This window comes from Lethenteron reissneri, chromosome 49 (assembly GCF_015708825.2).
Source record: "Lethenteron reissneri isolate LAM-NWPU_2019-01 chromosome 49, ASM1570882v1, whole genome shotgun sequence".
NCBI classification, from domain to species: Eukaryota; Metazoa; Chordata; class Hyperoartia; order Petromyzontiformes; family Petromyzontidae; genus Lethenteron; species Lethenteron reissneri.
The window spans coordinates 10,290,455-10,306,624 of NC_083827.1; the positions used below are offsets into that span (position 1 = coordinate 10,290,455).

The 16,170-nt window shown below is 52.9% G+C and overlaps 1 protein-coding gene across 1 annotated transcript; it reads right to left on the minus strand.

Annotated features, from left to right (window-relative positions):
- Positions 1-301: 301 nt before the first annotated feature.
- On the minus strand, positions 302-15,877 carry TBC1D31 (TBC1 domain family member 31). Its single transcript, XM_061572006.1, is given in 23 exon segments — positions 302-1,458; positions 2,289-2,417; positions 2,923-3,046; positions 3,328-3,525; positions 3,955-4,104; positions 4,304-4,396; positions 4,703-4,838; positions 5,782-5,934; positions 6,420-6,655; positions 7,173-7,352; positions 8,155-8,288; positions 8,546-8,570; positions 8,572-8,680; positions 9,331-9,477; positions 9,679-9,953; positions 11,211-11,321; positions 11,323-11,424; positions 11,559-11,718; positions 12,141-12,292; positions 12,810-12,988; positions 14,135-14,250; positions 14,546-14,692; positions 15,438-15,877. Coding segments are annotated over 23 exon segments (3,273 nt in total). The 5' UTR covers positions 15,512-15,877; the 3' UTR covers positions 302-1,315.
- Positions 15,878-16,170: the final 293 nt, after the last annotated feature.

Sequence of the window (16,170 nt, forward strand, 5' to 3'; positions counted from 1 at the left end):
GCTCTCGTACCTCCCCTCAAATCTTACTCCACGCATTCTCCTGCCTCTCCTCTCATTTATTAACAAAATCATTACAATATCGCTCACATTTTTGTGCTAAGTCACCAGGTGAGTACAACGTGGAAACACATAGTTCTTAGCTCGTACACACGTCACACAAACAACACAACTCAATTAAGAAAACGTTTTAAATGATAGCACAAGGGACATCAGTTCACTGCAAGTCCCGCTACATCTTAAAGCTGAGGAAATCAAAGTAATATTTTAACTTCAAACTGTAATTAACACCATTTACACGACAGATAATTTAAATTTAATAAGGCATACATTAATACAACACTAAACACAAGCCCACTTCGATAACAAGTATGTTACATTCGTCTGCCACTGGGTGTTATTTGCCATATTTGGTAAGGGTTATCAGGTGTCTTGTCTCTGTGCTTGTACTCCTGTTTGGCAAGGGGACTCACTCCAAATCATTTGAGAAGCATCTTTTCATCAGCTGCGTAATGCTGCGTGGCAACTACCTGGCCTGTCGCTCCACACATTTCTCGGCCACAATTATTCCCTCCCTTCTCTGTGCTTATGAAACGTGGACCCCTTTGAAAGAACATGTGCCGTTTAGAAAATTTTAGGCTGGCCTGCCCACAATCCATCCTGGGTCTAACTAGACTGGACTATGTGAGCTCACAGATACTTGAGATCTGGGTAGTCACAGGTGGTGCATCTGTCCATCATCTGAATCAACGCATAGCACCTGGGTCTGTCCTGTAACCTCCTGCTAGCGAGCCTTCGACACTTAACGTGGTCTCAAGAGTGTACCTTGCCTGGAACAGGCACCGTGATGTCACTGCAACTTCGTGGAGAACAGCAGTTGTTGTTCTTGTGGGTACGTGGGAAGTGATGGCACAGAGGTTATCGCACTGCACAACTAACCTGGAAACCTGAGTTCGATTTAGGCGGACATGTATATGGTGCTGATCCCACCACCATCTCCTATGCAGTACTGGCTCAAATAGCTGCTCGCAAGCAACACTTGCCTTAACAGTCTTTGTTTTTAGAGTGTGCGCATGTGTGCGCATGTGTATAAGCATGCGTGTCTCATCGACAAATGGAGCAGAGGCTGGTGCAGTCAATAACAGATTAAAACAAAGGCCATGGTCGTGTACATATGAAGGTAACATTACCGACCACAGAATCCTGCATATAAAGGTAACACAAATGCAGTCGTGAGCAAGATCAAGGCTCAGTCTGGAACAATCGCTTCGCTCGGTCACGTGCGATACACGGCGGGTCAAGTGCGATACACGGCGGGTCAAGTGCGATACACGGCAGGCCGCGCCAGGGTGGGTGGTGCGGCCAGGGCTTGCGCGGCCAGACGGCGCCGCAGCTCCCGCACGTCCCCCAGCAGATCACGCTCCGCACGCCCAAGGGACGGCAGCCCCGTGTGTGGCCTCACTGCATGGGCACATGTGGGGACACGGGGATCCACACACACACGGAAACACGTTGGGACACGGGGACCCACACATACACACACACACGTGGGGACACGGGGCACCCGCGCACACACACACACACAAGGATAAATACACACGGGCACATGGACAATAACAAAACAAAGACACGCACACGGACACATATCGGCGCACAGAGATGCACAAGCACAGGCCCGCGCACAGACAAACATGGGCACACATGGGCAGTTCCACAAATTATGGTCCTACGTATGATTGTAATTTTAAAGGGAATGATATACTATCAATTTCATCCAATGTCAATTATGGATTTTTTTTTATTGTCTCCATTCTGGCCAGTGCGAGTTGGCAAAGGGGGAGGGAAGGACTGGTTTTGATATCACTTGGCACTGATATTAGCTGTAGCTGGAATAAAACTTGGGTTTCTGGGTTGATCATGTAGCTTGCTAACCAATGTAACGCCATTACACCCCCAATGATCTAATTTTAGAAAAAAAATGGGGTGGAACAGTGGTTAACCGCAGTGCGCAATGAACCCTTCGACCTGAGTTTGATTCCCAGCCATGGCTAACATCAGTGGCGAGTAATTTCTGAAGCAGTGCTGGGGTTCCCCGCACCTCCATCAACATACACTGACCAGTGTGAAGTACGGTCAAACAATCCCCATGACTGTCATGGAGGCCTTCATCCAGCCGCGGATTGGCAAATGGGCTGCGAATGAACTATGGAATTAGTCAGTGGCGGTCTGCGTACACACAGTCACGTGTGCTCATCATCAGTAACGAGCGAACGGTGACGTCGCATACACACTCTGTGGGTGGGCGGCATCCGATCTGGAGGGGTCGTTGAGGCACGTGGGCGGCCGGTTGGGCGATGGCGAGTGCTTGCCCCACAGAGACTCGCTCGTTGCAACCCGGCGTCCGACATCGCCCAGGTAATCTGCACGACACAACCAGGATTGTGAGATCGGAGTGTTCCTGTCCAGCTGCTCTAGAGGAGGATAACTTCTATCCATATTTTGCCAGCGGGCCACGTTACATAAACATCACAGGTCACATGTACAGACGTCATGACGTCACATGGCGCTGTGACATCATAACGCCCGTTACATGTGATCACCACTTGTACCTCTTACAATTTTTGACCTCCTGTTTATCAATCTTTTATGTCAGTAATATTTTTATTTTTTCCAGCTCTCTCAGCAGTTTTGTTTGTCTATTATTCATCTCATTATTCTCCATCTCTTCATCGAGTCGTATCTCCAAAACCTCCGAGGGTCAGATGTGGCTCGTGGGCCGCCAGTTGAAGAGCCCTGCTATACAGGACGTCTCTTATCCCAGCAGAACGGCCACATCCGCCATACCCTCCGCAGTAAGAAGACAGAGGTCCTGGTGCCCACAGCTGTGGAGCCAGTTGGCTATAGCCGGCCACCGAGGACGCTCACCCATGGGATGGTCGGTGCTCTCTTCATCCACCAGGAGAGCATCACGAGGGCCCAGCTGGGCCACGTGGTCATGCGAGGGAGGTTCTACCTCCAGGATTTCCCAGCGCCTCCTCACCTCCTCCCACTGCACCCCACAGACCAGGACACGCAGAGCATTGGTGACACCAAAGCAACGACGCGGCGAGCTCCCAAAACAACAGGCGAGCTCCCAAAGCAAGTCGCTGGCAGCTTTTTCAAATCACGTGTACGTTCTCGGCACATGGAGCGAAACGCCGGGACATCGCGCCGAACAACGCGTGGTACAACCCAAACACACACTGGAGAGCTGATGCACAGCACAGCCGCGCAAACCTCCGCGGCGGTGTGAACAGCGTGACACACGGTGGCTCCGGGAGCTGGGCTCACCCGGTTGTTGTGCAGCGCTTGCGCGGCGTCCAGCAGCTGCCTCTGCTCGTGCCTCACCGCGCGCTCTCCCTGCTCCACCAGCGCGGCCCTCGCCTCTTCCCGCGCAGCGCCCTGGGCGGCACGGCTCGCCAGCGCCCCTCGCCACGCGCCGTCCTGCGCCAGCCCGCTCGCCGTCGCCAGGCTCGTGTGCACAGCCTGCTACAATTATGCGTTGTACAGCGTCTAAACACGGCCGCATCTCAAGACGCTGTGCGGAAAAGGTGGAAATGTATGCCCTAGAGAGAGGCACGGGCCTCTACGTGAAACTGTGGGTTTCTTTGTAAATATATTTCTATGTAGGTCTATGTAGGTCTGTGGGTCTTGATGCGAGTCTGTGTAAGTGCATGGGTCTGCATGTCGTAGCAGTATCCAGAAGCAGTCGGCACATATTACTCATAAAACATTCATGGGCAGTCAAGCCTGGACTTGAACGGAGGCAACGATTCGACAGCACAGATGGCTGGAGTGAATGGAGTTCCTGACGATGGAGCAGCAAAGGAGAATGAGACATCAAGGAATTCAACGCAAGAACACTGCAATGGGTTTGATGATAATTATTTATGGTGCGGTAATACGTGGGCAACCCACCTGTCCGGTCGATGTGTTTTTCTCCAAATCCATCGCCGTGCGGCTTCGAGTCAGCGTCTCGTCGACGCCTTCTTCCCCTGCCCGCCGGCGGTGCATGTCCAGTTCACCACGCACCAGCATGTCCACTGCCTCGTGTTCTTTGGCCAGGTCCTGAGGACCAAGAATGCACACGCCGCATGTGAAGCGTGCAGGCCAACGACCAACTGCTCCAGACAGAGCTCTACAGGGACACGAAAACGTCTTCAATAATATCGCCATCGGCGATGTCTGACACCTTAATTAAGCAAGACCCGGTTGGCTGTCGTGTTTCTGGTCAACGGGCATTGTTGTCAATAATCAAATCACTCACCAGCTCAAAGAGCCGCCGCTGGGTCTCCAGCTCCAAGCGCCGCACCTCCACCTCCTGGATGGCCGCCTCGGTCTCCTGGTCTCGCAGCCGCGTCTGAAACGCAGGGCAGTACCATGGCGTGAACAGGTGGGGGAGGTTGGGGAGGGGCCCATGGGGAAACGATGGGGTGGGTGACTCATGAGATAGGGAACCCAGTGGTGTAGGGGACCCAGTGGAGTAGGGGTCACATGGGGTAGTGACAGGGTAGGGGACACAGTGGGGTAGGGAAGCCATGAAATAGGAGATATGGGGTAGTGGACCCCGTGGAGTAGGGCACTAGTGAGGAAGGGGGGAGGGGGGGTCCCACGGGGTAGAGATGGGGTAGGAGTCCCCAGGCCCAGCGGTGACAACAGTGCGCACCGTGTGCTCGATGTGGTGGTCGAGCGTGGCGAGGTCGGTGCGGCGCTTCGCCAGCTGCTGCTGCTCGTGGCGCCGGCGCGTCGCGTCCAGCATGGCCAGCTCCTTCACACGCAGCTCGCGCCGCATCGCCACCAGCCTGCGCCGACACGGGGCGCGCGCACCACGCAGCTCAGCACCGCGCCCGCAGAGCCCCCGTGGTCTCCACACGCCGAGTTTCGAGTGTGTGTGGGTCCCCAAGAATGTTCAGGGGTCATGTGGAGACACTTTGGGGTGAGGCACTGACCACGTAAGGACACCTTTGCTAAAATAATTAATGAAAGGGCTGCTTGCGCACTGGCGGACTCGGAAAAAGCACGGGATTGGATGAAGACGTGGAAGAGAGATTTGTGGGACAGGCGAGGGAGGGAGAAGAAACCAAGGGACAGGATTGTTGGAGAGGAGTGGGAGATTTGAGGAACCTTCAAGAAAGTTTTAGAACGAGGAGGTTATAAAAATGGTCGTGTGACGCATGCTGGGGTTATTTTGGGAGAATCGGATAGTAAGCTTCCACGAGTGCGCTGTGAGTTGGAACAATAAAAGTTCCCTGACTAAAGACGACTCGTGTGCGGTGTGTGAGTATATTGGTTTGATCATGTGTGTGCATGTGCAAGTGTGTAGGTGCTTGTGAGTGTGAGCGTGTAAAAGTGTGCATGCTATATTTGTGTATGTAAGTAACTGTGTAAGTGGATAGGTGTTGGTGTGTATGTATATATGTGTGAGTTTGTGTGTTTATAGGTGCTCAACCTTCATTAGGTGCTCATTGACAGCGCTTGCTACAAAAGTATATTAAGGCTATACGGGGGATCTTTGTCTGTGTATATGTATAGGATTGAATTAATTATTTTAGTGTTTGTGTAATTGCATGTGTGAGCATGTGTGATTGTGTAAGTTAATATTTGTGAATGCTTGCATGCATGCATATGTGAATATGTGCGAGTTAGCAAGTAGGAGTGCCTCGGTATATTTGTGCGAGTACGTGCATATGTATACGTGCAGGTGTGAGCGTGCGTATGTGAGTGCGAGGCCAAGGGAGCCGTCACCGTGCCCGCTGCTCCACCAGACGCTGCTCCTCAAGCTGCAGCTGCTTGCGCTTTCCCTCCTCGGCGAGCACCAGCTCCGCCTGCTGCTGGCTCCAGGCCTCGTCTGCGGCACGGCGACGCTCCGCCTCCCCCGCCAGCTCATGCAGAACCTGCCTGGTGGCGGCGAATCGAGCACACGTCACTCCGTCGCCCACACAGCCATCGTGACGGTAACTACCAGGCAATCGTCACTCCAATCACCGCCACAGCCATCACAAGGCACCTCCCTCCACCTCCTCTGCCAGTTCGCGGAGAGCATGCGCCGGCCAGAGCGACTTGCATATACGTCACCGAGTCACCCACGCAGTCACCGCCCACAGTCATCCTTACAACCACCACTCATTATGACATTCACCCCCACAACCATACCCAATCACCCCCACTAATGGTGCTTCACAAAAGTAACAACTGTATGTGTGGATACCAGCTATACAACACTGCTTTGTGACTAAAACTGTGAATAAAACTGTCAAGAGAATCGCCACCGACTGAGGTTCCTGCCAACACCGTGAAGCTCTTGCCCATCTCATCGTGGCTACCACCTATAAAATGACGGTGGCTGGAGATGGGGGGAGACGGAGGAGATGGAGGTGACTCACTTCTCCCGCAAGTACTCCAGCTCCTGAGCGCAGATGCGGTCGCGCTCCCGAGCGTGGAACTGCACCACGCTCTCGGGGTACTTGTTGAACACTGGGTAGAGGCCGCGCGGGAGCGGCTGGAACTGCTCCTCGGCGGCGGGGCCTGGCTGCGCGTCCTGGGGTGCCGTGTCCAGCAGCCGCTGGGCCTCGCGCAGCAAGCGCCCAATGTCCACGCCGCCACGGTGGTGGAAGAAGAACTGAGCAGAGGACGGTGACAGGGAGAGCGCGTGCGCGTGTGTATGTGTGAGTGTAGTCTTCATAGGTGCTCACTAACAGCATTTGCCCCAACAGTCTGTTAAGGGTATACGGGGGAGCTTTGTCATGTGTGTGAGTGAGCGAATGCATTGCGCTACGAACCCAACAGCCATTCGATTCCCGCTCATGGTGAATATTTTAACCGGTCCTGGGCCTCCCCTAGGTCGATTTAACCTTAAATGTAAACATCAAAGGCGATCGGGCGTGGTGCTGGCTACCCAACCCCTCCTATGGCATGCTTGCCTTTATAGGTGCTCGCTAACAGCACTCGCCTCAATAAAATATAATCTGTCATAGGGCGGATCGTTGCCTTTTGAGCGAGTTTGAGAGGGTGAGTGCGTATCGCATGTGAACATGCGAGCGTGCACGTGTCCGTCCGCACGCGTGAGAAATTAGTGCATGAGCGCGCGAGTGTGAGCACGCTTGTCGTGGTGCGAGAGCGAGCGAGCGACCCTTCACCTGGAAGTCCTCGAGCTGCGTGAGGCGGAGCAGGGCCCCGCGTGCGCAGGACGAGAAGGCGGCGGCAACAGCCGGCAGGAATGCGGGTGGCCGCGAGAGCACCCAGTCGAAGAGCCGCAGCCACTCGTCCCTCGTGAGCACCTCCGAGAAGAGCGTCTCCAGCAGCGGCCATGCGTACACCTACCGAACAACGATCCCCCGTATAGCCTTGGACAGACCTTTGAGGTGAAGTGCTGTTACGTATGTATGTTGAACTTCTTTTGCACCATACGCAGCCAACCGTGCTAATCGGAGGTGCATGTTAGCGAGCGCTTACAAAGATTGGCAAGGCATAAGAGGGGGAGGGTGGCCAGCACCACATCCGGCTGCCTTTGTCTCCCAAATGCTGATATTTACAAACTGCGCCAGGTACTCATTTGAGGCCGAGTTGACCAAGGGAAGGCTCAGGATTAGTTTAGATATTCGTCACCAATGTTCGCCGTGAGCACGAACAGGACTCGGGTTGCCAGGTCCATAGAGCAGTGCGCTAACCTGCTGCGACACTGCTACTCCTCACCTACCACACACGCTCGCACAAACTCAGCAGACTGCACACACGCAGATTCAAGGGACTGCACGGCCTAGCAAACACAGAACGATGCATCGAGTTACCGATTATTTTTCTCAAAACGCATGCTACAAATATCGCGAGAATTATTTTCTATTTTTACGTGGCAGGGTGTGCCAAACTCCAGTGGTCATGGCCCATCACCACGCTACATCTTTCTGCGTTTACCACTTTCCTCCTTCCATTGAAATACTAACGCATTCCACGCTGCACACACCCGATAATTGTTACACACGTCCCACATAACGCGCCAAGCGATCAATGCTGTCTGCGTCACGTGCAACACGTGCATGCATGCACTGGAGATGCGAACGCACATGCGCACACTTGATTTGAATCAGGCTTTATTAACGCAGACAGTGATGGCGTTTGCACCTGCGCGGTGACTCCGTGGTCCACGAAGTGCTGCAGCAGCTGGTGGTCGTGGTGCGCCAGTGCGTTCTCCACGCACGCCAGCACGTTCAGAGGGGGGTTCGGGAAATACTCAAACCAGCGGCTGCACCAGTTCACTGCAGCGCGCCACGGTGCGACACAAAGACAAAGATCCTTCGTGTAGCCTTTAACAGACTGTTGGGGCAAGGGTGATTTGTGAGCACCTTTGAAGGCCAGCAAGGCACATGAGATGGGTGGGTGGTAACTGATTGGCGATGTTAATTGTGTGACTGGGTATCTGGGTAACTGAATGGCTGGTGAACGATGTGACTGGGTGGCTGGCTTGCTAAAATAACGTCTGTTTGTGCAACTGCATGAAATGTTGTTATCTCACCGAGCACTGTGGCGAGGACCTCGAAAGCAAACGAGCTGGTTGTTCTGGAAGAGCTTGACGAAGGGAAAAGCGAGGAGAGGGAGGAACTCCGTTTCTCCAAAAATGGGCGCCCAGTGCGCCAGTGCCGACAGGGTCCTGCTCACAGATACAAACAAAGATCCCCCATGTAGCCTTTAACAGACTGTCAGGGCAAGTGCTGTAAGAGAGCACCTATGAAGGCCGGTACGGCAGATGAGGGGGTGGGTGGTCAGCACCACGCCCTCGTGGTGATTTTGACACACCACACCAGAAACTGTACTCATTTGTGGCTGAGTCGACCAAGCAGAGGCCATGAGTGGGAATCGAACTGGGATCGCCACGTTCATAACGCACGTAATGAACGCATGCACATGAGTGAACCCGCTAGATTCCACCTTCTGAAGATCATCAGCATTGTGCAGCTACACTCAAATAACATGCTCATACACACCAGGTGTGAATCCATAGCTGGGACCACAACCACTATGGTTGTACCAGCAGTGTAAAACACAGCACAGACAAAGTTCATGTGCCTAGTCCCCTGGTATTAATCTACCACTCTACCAGTCAGTCATGAGGTGGAGCGGTGGTAGAGTGGCGAGCCCACTGTGCTATGAAATCGACGACCCACGTTCCATTCCCGGCTGTGGCTAACATCAGTGGAGAGTAACGTTTTATCTTAACTGGTCCTGTGAATGATAGTAAATGTAAGCCAGTCATAATCCCAACATGCGTGCCGCTGTTTGCCACCGGCGGGTGGGACGCACCTCTGCAGGCCGCGCAGCAGCTTATGCGAGCGCACGGGGTAGTGCCGGTGCAGGGCGCCGTACGCGGGGTGTGTGCCCTTCTCCACCAGCGCGTTGTACACATCATGGTTCTCCGGCAGCTGCAGCAGCGCACGCCAGATGAACAACCTGTGCCGGCAACACCGATAAAAGCATCATCATTACGAGCACCTCATCCAGCAGGCGACTGACAAAGGACTCGATGCGATGTCTCAAGACACGCAAGATCATGTTAAATACAACTGATATTTCGAACGAGTTGATAACATAAAAAATAATGCAGAGCACATATAATGAATAACAATGAAGGGCAGAGGTAACAACCCTGACCTGTACTTAGCCGGGTACTCCCCAAATCCCTTGAGCAGTGCGAGCAGGCGCCTCCGATCCAGCACTTCCTCCCCCTGCCCCTCCACCTGCTCCTCCCCATGCTGGTGCCCACCTCCTCCTCGTTCCACCCGCGTGCCCACGGCCTCCCCACGTACCCGGGAGGGCCGCCGCACTTTTCCCGAGCCGACGCGCCGTGTAGGAGGGGCGTCACCGGCGGGCGTCATCTTCCCGCGCGACTTCGATTCCTGTACCACCCTGACGAGTGACAGAGGCGGCTGCACGCAGATAGAACCGAGATGGCGCCGTCAGCCGATGCCCCACCTGTCCGTCCACCCTGCTCACCACTAGGGTTGCCACGATGTCGTTTTTCCAATGCGATGCTTTTCCGGGTTGCACCGCGTGTTGCCCAGCGTGATGTCCCATATTTCAGTGCATGTACTGGGAGCTCCTTATAGAACGGGACTAAAGTATTCAGTTCCAGGTTGTACTGTGTTTTGGAACCAGCAGGACAATACCGGGTTCATCTTTGTTAGGAATCATCAGCAGATAATTGCTTAGTACTACGGCCGCCTTGTGCCACAGGAGCTTTACGTGGAGAAGCCCTTGCTTCTCCATGTAAAGCGAGGGACAGTTTGGCACTGCCTACGGGTGACAAGAAACCGATTATAATGCTTTCCATAATTGATGAGAAACTCATCAGTTACATCGTGCATGCTGCTGTATAAGTTAATAAGAACACAATTATCCATAACAGGTTTTTTTGGGTTACATCACGTAAATATAAATGTGTCGTTAAAACCACCACCACCCAATTAGGAAGGTTTGTCACATAAACAGAACATGCTAATTCGTTACTAGTACAGCACACCAGTGTGTTGGAGAGTAAATCCACAACATTTACAATCTGAGTACATTTCGACAATAATGACAACTAGCATCTTCAGGCAACAGGCAGATTTGTGGAGAAATCCTCCTTTTTCATTCTAAAACCTATATTGTGCATAATTATTGGTCGCGAAAGCCTATGTGTTAAAAACGCCATAATTGTGAGTCCTGGTGGACTGAAACAAGGTTGATACATGCATGCAACATGGCTTTGTATGTCATGTGACATGCAAGGCATGGTGGGAGGACTGAACCAGGGGTTACGATCACACCTTTTGCCGTCTAGAAGTAACATTGTGGATGTAGTTTTACACGTGGGAGTGGAGGGCTATGAATCCGGCGTTCAGCCACGGTCAACATCAGTAGTGGGTGATATCTGAACCAGTCCTGGGTGCTTCATCAACGCGCACCGACCAGGATTGTAAAGCACAGTCAAAGCAAACTGTCAAAACTGATACCGTGGGAAGGCCTTCATCCAGCAGTGCATTGACAAAGGGCTGCACTCGTACCATCACTCTTGTTTCCACACTGCACGCAATTTTCTGTCCGATGAGTGTCTCATCGTTTACAAGGAGTGATAGAATTCGGTTATCGTCACGCCCTGTGCGTGTGTGTGTGCGTTATCCTGTGAGCCCGCGTCCACGTGCCTGCTTGAGCGAGTGGGTTAGCGCCGCGATGCTATATAGGGTCATCGCGCCGTCCTCGCCGAGTCCCAGCACGTTCCGGCCTGCCGGGCACACCACCAGCGAGCTCAGGGCGACCATCCCCACCGCCGCTGCCACTGCCCAGCGAGAAGAGCAGCTGCGTCGTCCCTACGTGCACGAAGCGTGCCACACCGTCCTGCGCCAGCACGCCCAGCACCTGCCAGGGTGGGAGGGGGGTGAGCCACAAGGAGAAGGAGTCTCGGTGAAAAATTCGCTTCCAAAAAAATTTCCCTCCAAAGCGTGGCAAGTCGCTCCTCCTCCTGTGCTTCTGCGGGTCCTCGTGTGCCCCACCTGGTTGGCCCCGCCGTCGAAAGCGTCGCTCAGGTAGTGCAGTTGGCGCACGGCGCGCACCGCTGGGGGCATCTGCAGCACGGAGACGAGACGGCGCGGCTCCAGCGCCCACACGTGCACGCAGCCCGAGCGGCCCCCGCATGCCAGCGTCCGCCCGTCCCTGCGAGCACAGCAGCGTCAGTTTCGTTTTCGAAATCATTCGGCAACAAAGTGATTCATATTTTAGATGATAACGAGTGGGTGAAAATCATCAAGCGTGACGATGACCAGACAAAATTAACAAGGCTGAACGAATACGCAGATTAAGATAATTTCGTTCAACACGTAAGCTTTAGCGACCAATATAATGCATAATATAGGTTTTGTGGGTTATATCGCGTAAATATACATGTCGTTAAACCCGCCACCACCCGACACAGCCAATAAGTAAGGTTTGTCACGTAAATGTTGTTGCTTTGCTCTTCAACACACCGATGTGCTGCACTAGTAACGAATTCGCATGTTCTTTTTACGTGACAAACCTTACTAATTGGTTGTGTCGGTTCGACGGTAAAGTGGGGGAAGGGGGGTTGGCGTGGTAACCTCGTGGCCGCAAAGACACGGTAGGCGAGTCGCGCGCTAGTGGGGGGCACTGGGAGCTGGAAGCGGCAGTCGAGCGAGTCGCCGTCCCAGCCTAACACGGAGCCATTCTTCAAACAGCTCACGATGGTGTTGCTCATCGGCAGGAAGAACACCTGGCGCGGCGTCACACGCACACAAGCACATGCTCACGAAGGCGACGGGGGTTACAGTGGCCTGGCGCGGTTGGCATGGGCCCTGGTGCAAGGAATGATGAGAACGTTGATGATTCTTTCCATCCAACTCCATTTATTCGAAGGTGTATTTCCATTTTACTTGAGCAGTTGGAATCAGAGGTCCCTTGATGTTGTAAACAGTAGCATAACATGGTTGGCATGGGTCCTGGTGAAATAAATTGAATGGACCCTTCCCCATCCCATTTCCCTTCATCTTGATACTGTCTGTATGTATATATGTTGAACTTCTTTTGCACAATATGTAGCCAACTGTATCAGTCTCGTTTGTTCTATCACATTCAACGAGACCATTAACATAGAGAGGACAACAATCAGCTCCCACACACACAGTTTTATACTTGTATTGTGAGCAAAAGGATTGATATTTGATCCACAAATCATTACAAGCCTCGGCTGCAGGGTGTAGTCCGAGGCTACGAGGTGACATTAGCGCTACCTTCTGCAAGGTGTCATTGTTGCTGAGGGTGAGGCGCCGGCGCCGCTGGAAGGTGTCGAGGTCCCAGAGCTGGGCGGTGTCTCCGGACGTGGTGAGCGCCAGCCGCCCGGATGCGTGCACCGAGATGCAACTCACCGCCGAGTTGTGCCCGCGCATCCAGCTCACCAGCTCGCTCGTCTCTTGAATGCGCGCATGCGTTTACACAAACGCATCGCTTTCACGCATCGGTTTTCGCAGGCACTCGTAATCCAATACTTCTTTCCCCTTGACACAAATTAGCCTCGGCAGAGCGTGGCCATCACAGGAAGTTTCCCACTGGCTATTTGCTGAGATGAGCCAGGACTAAACTGTCAAACTCTGGCCTAACAATGTATCGGAATCTGGTGTTGCGTGGGGTTAATAGTATTCGCCGTATGTTGCGTCATTGAGTACTTAGTTGTTCTGCAGTGGGAAAATAATCTGGCTGCTGTATCAGGCTGGCTCGGCACTACCCTGGCACACCTCGTTTGTATAGTGGAAAAGAGGTACAAGTGTGGTCTTCCAGGTCAAGCCACGTGTTGGGCTTTCATCGCCACACACCATCGCGTCTTCAGGAGTTGCAATGAGGGATATTAAGGGTCGTGATCGTGTGAGAATTTCGGAGCAACTGTGTGAAACCCTACGTTATGGACAGCAGAGGGCGGTGCAGTGAAACACTCGTTGTGCTCCCACGTCTACGCTCTCCGCCTTCAGCAAACCGGAATAATTAGTTTGGCGAATAATCGTCAAATAACCCCCGTGACCTGCACGGCAGGGGTAGGCCTTCATCCAGCAGTGGATTGACAAAAGGCTGTGCGCGAACAGGTACATGTGTGGAAGACTCTCAGTGAAGCTGCTATCCAGTAGGAGGGCTACCCAACACCATATTTGTCAACCCATACGGTTTACCCGTATTACTCTTAGGCAAAAATAAAAAAAATAATCGAAGTAATAATAGAAATAAAATAATAAATCACGACGTTTCGAAGGCAACACAAGTCTCCGTCATCAGGTGGGACCGTCACAGCTAAATTTACTGCATCAAGTATTCTTGTACAGGGAAATTGTGTTTTCAGGTCCATACGGCGTACAACCGTTTCAAGACGGGAAATTTGTTTTTGTCTCTTTGTTCGCGTTTCTCGTTTGTGATGGGACGTTGTAGGATGAACGTTGAGATTTACAAGGGCACGGGGGTAACCAATACGGTCTGAATTGGTCTGTAACAAGGTAGGCACTGATAAGGGGTTGACAGGTATGCGACACTCGGGCGAATGCACGCGGGGACGATGGTGCGGCGCGGCGCTCACCGGCATCGAAGCACTTGATGGAGTAGTCTGACAGCGCCACCAGGAACTCGCTGCGCCGGCGCAGACAGAACGCCAGCGCTGTGCACGCCAGCCCTGTCCGCTGCACCAGGCGGAACCTGTGCACCGCGCGACAAATGTGGCGCCAGGTCATTCACAAAAATCAACGCCAACACGCGACCAAACCCGCTTAACCTCGTCTCTTCTCCCGCACGTATTCTAATTGTTTCAATGGCATCCTGTAACGGGTTGGAGAATTCATCTGGAAACCTCACAGCGCAGTGTGAGCAGATACCACAGAGCTACCTTTGAGAGATCGATTCAAGTAGGGGGTAGCATTTCCCACATGCCCTCCCACGAACAGCAACGTGTCACAAAAACACAAGGTGTAATGACGGGTAGTTGTCCGCTCACGAGTTGCGTGCGAGGTCGAGGAGGTAGACGTGGCCCTGGTGGTCACCAGCGACGAAGGCTTCGCCCGTGGAGTCGAACGCGGCGTGGAGGAACCTCACGGTGCGCGAGTGAGAGCCCTCGACCGAGCGCAGCACCCGCAGCACCGACCTGCGCCGCACCACGCAAAGTGGCACGGTGGACAAGGCACGGTGGACAAGGCACGGTGGACAAGGAACGGTGGGGCACACCGCTGCCGGCTACGGCACACCGCTGCCGGCTACGGCACATGCACCAACCTCACACCATCCCCTCATCTCACACCTCCTCACCTCACATTTCACACTACTTCATCACCTCACATCCGCTCCTCAGCTCAATTACACACCACTTCCTCAGCTCACATCAACATCTCCTCATACCACCTCTTTAACTCACATCTCACCTCACACCTCCCCACACCACCTCACAACAAACAGATTCTCACCTCACACCAAGACCTCCTCCTCATACCACCTCTTTCCTTCACATCTCACCTCACACCTCCTCACAACAAACAGCTTATCACCTCATATCAAGCCCTCCTCCTCACACCTGCCTCATACCACCTGTTTACCTCACACCTTCTTGCCTCTAATCCTAACCTCGTCTCTCTCTCTCTCATACAGGGTTGCCACCTTCTCCACAGAGCAAGCCCACACACATTTCTCTGTCACCATTCGGTCAGGTCTCCTGTCAGTGCTGTGCAGCTTTACTGTAATAAAGTTCAACAGAGCAACACCGGTAACCAGATCTCGGTACGACTCGCCCGTCCCACACAGACCCCGGCCTGCCCGGGTCACAGACCCCGGCCTGCCAGGGTCACAGACCCCGGCGTGCCCGGGTCACAGCCCCACAGGGAGGGCCTCCGACTCACCCGTCCGCAGCCGGGGCCGCTCTCCGGTGCCACAGAAGGCCGCGCTCCCTGTTCCCGAGATCCGCGCTCTGCATGGCGCCTCCTCCTCCTCTACTCCTCCTCGTGGGGTCTCTTGCCTTGCTCGCACCTTGTTCTTCTCGTCTTCTTTACCTCGTTCCTCGTCCCTGTTATCTCATCATCATCATTCTCCTCATCTCCCTCTGCTCCGTCTGCCCCTCACGTCTCGTTCAGAAGTCGCGCGAAATCTTCAAACGGTGGCGGGACGGAGCAATAAAGTTATTCCGACGTCACGTGATCGGCGCGATCAATAAAGTTCATTCCATTGCCGAGGTGGGGATAACAGTGTGACAATAAAGTTCATTTTATATTCTTGGTTCTTTCGGTAAAGTCACGTAGAAGGAAATAATAAAATAATACAAATATAAAATAATAAAATTCTCACGACGTTTCGACTGCAACACAAGCAATCATCATCAGGTGTGAAATCCACAAATTTTCTTGCTGTGGATTTCACACCTGATGATGACTGCTTGTGTTGCAGTCGAAACGTCGTGAGAATTTGTATTATTTTATATTTATATTATTTTATTATTTCCCTTCTACGTGGCTTCACCGAAAGAACCAAGAATATGAATCCCTGCAGTCACGAAAGCTTTAAATAAAAATTTAAGTTCATTCCATTTCTGATATTGGGATAGCAGCTGCGATCAATAAAGTTCATTCCATTTCCGAC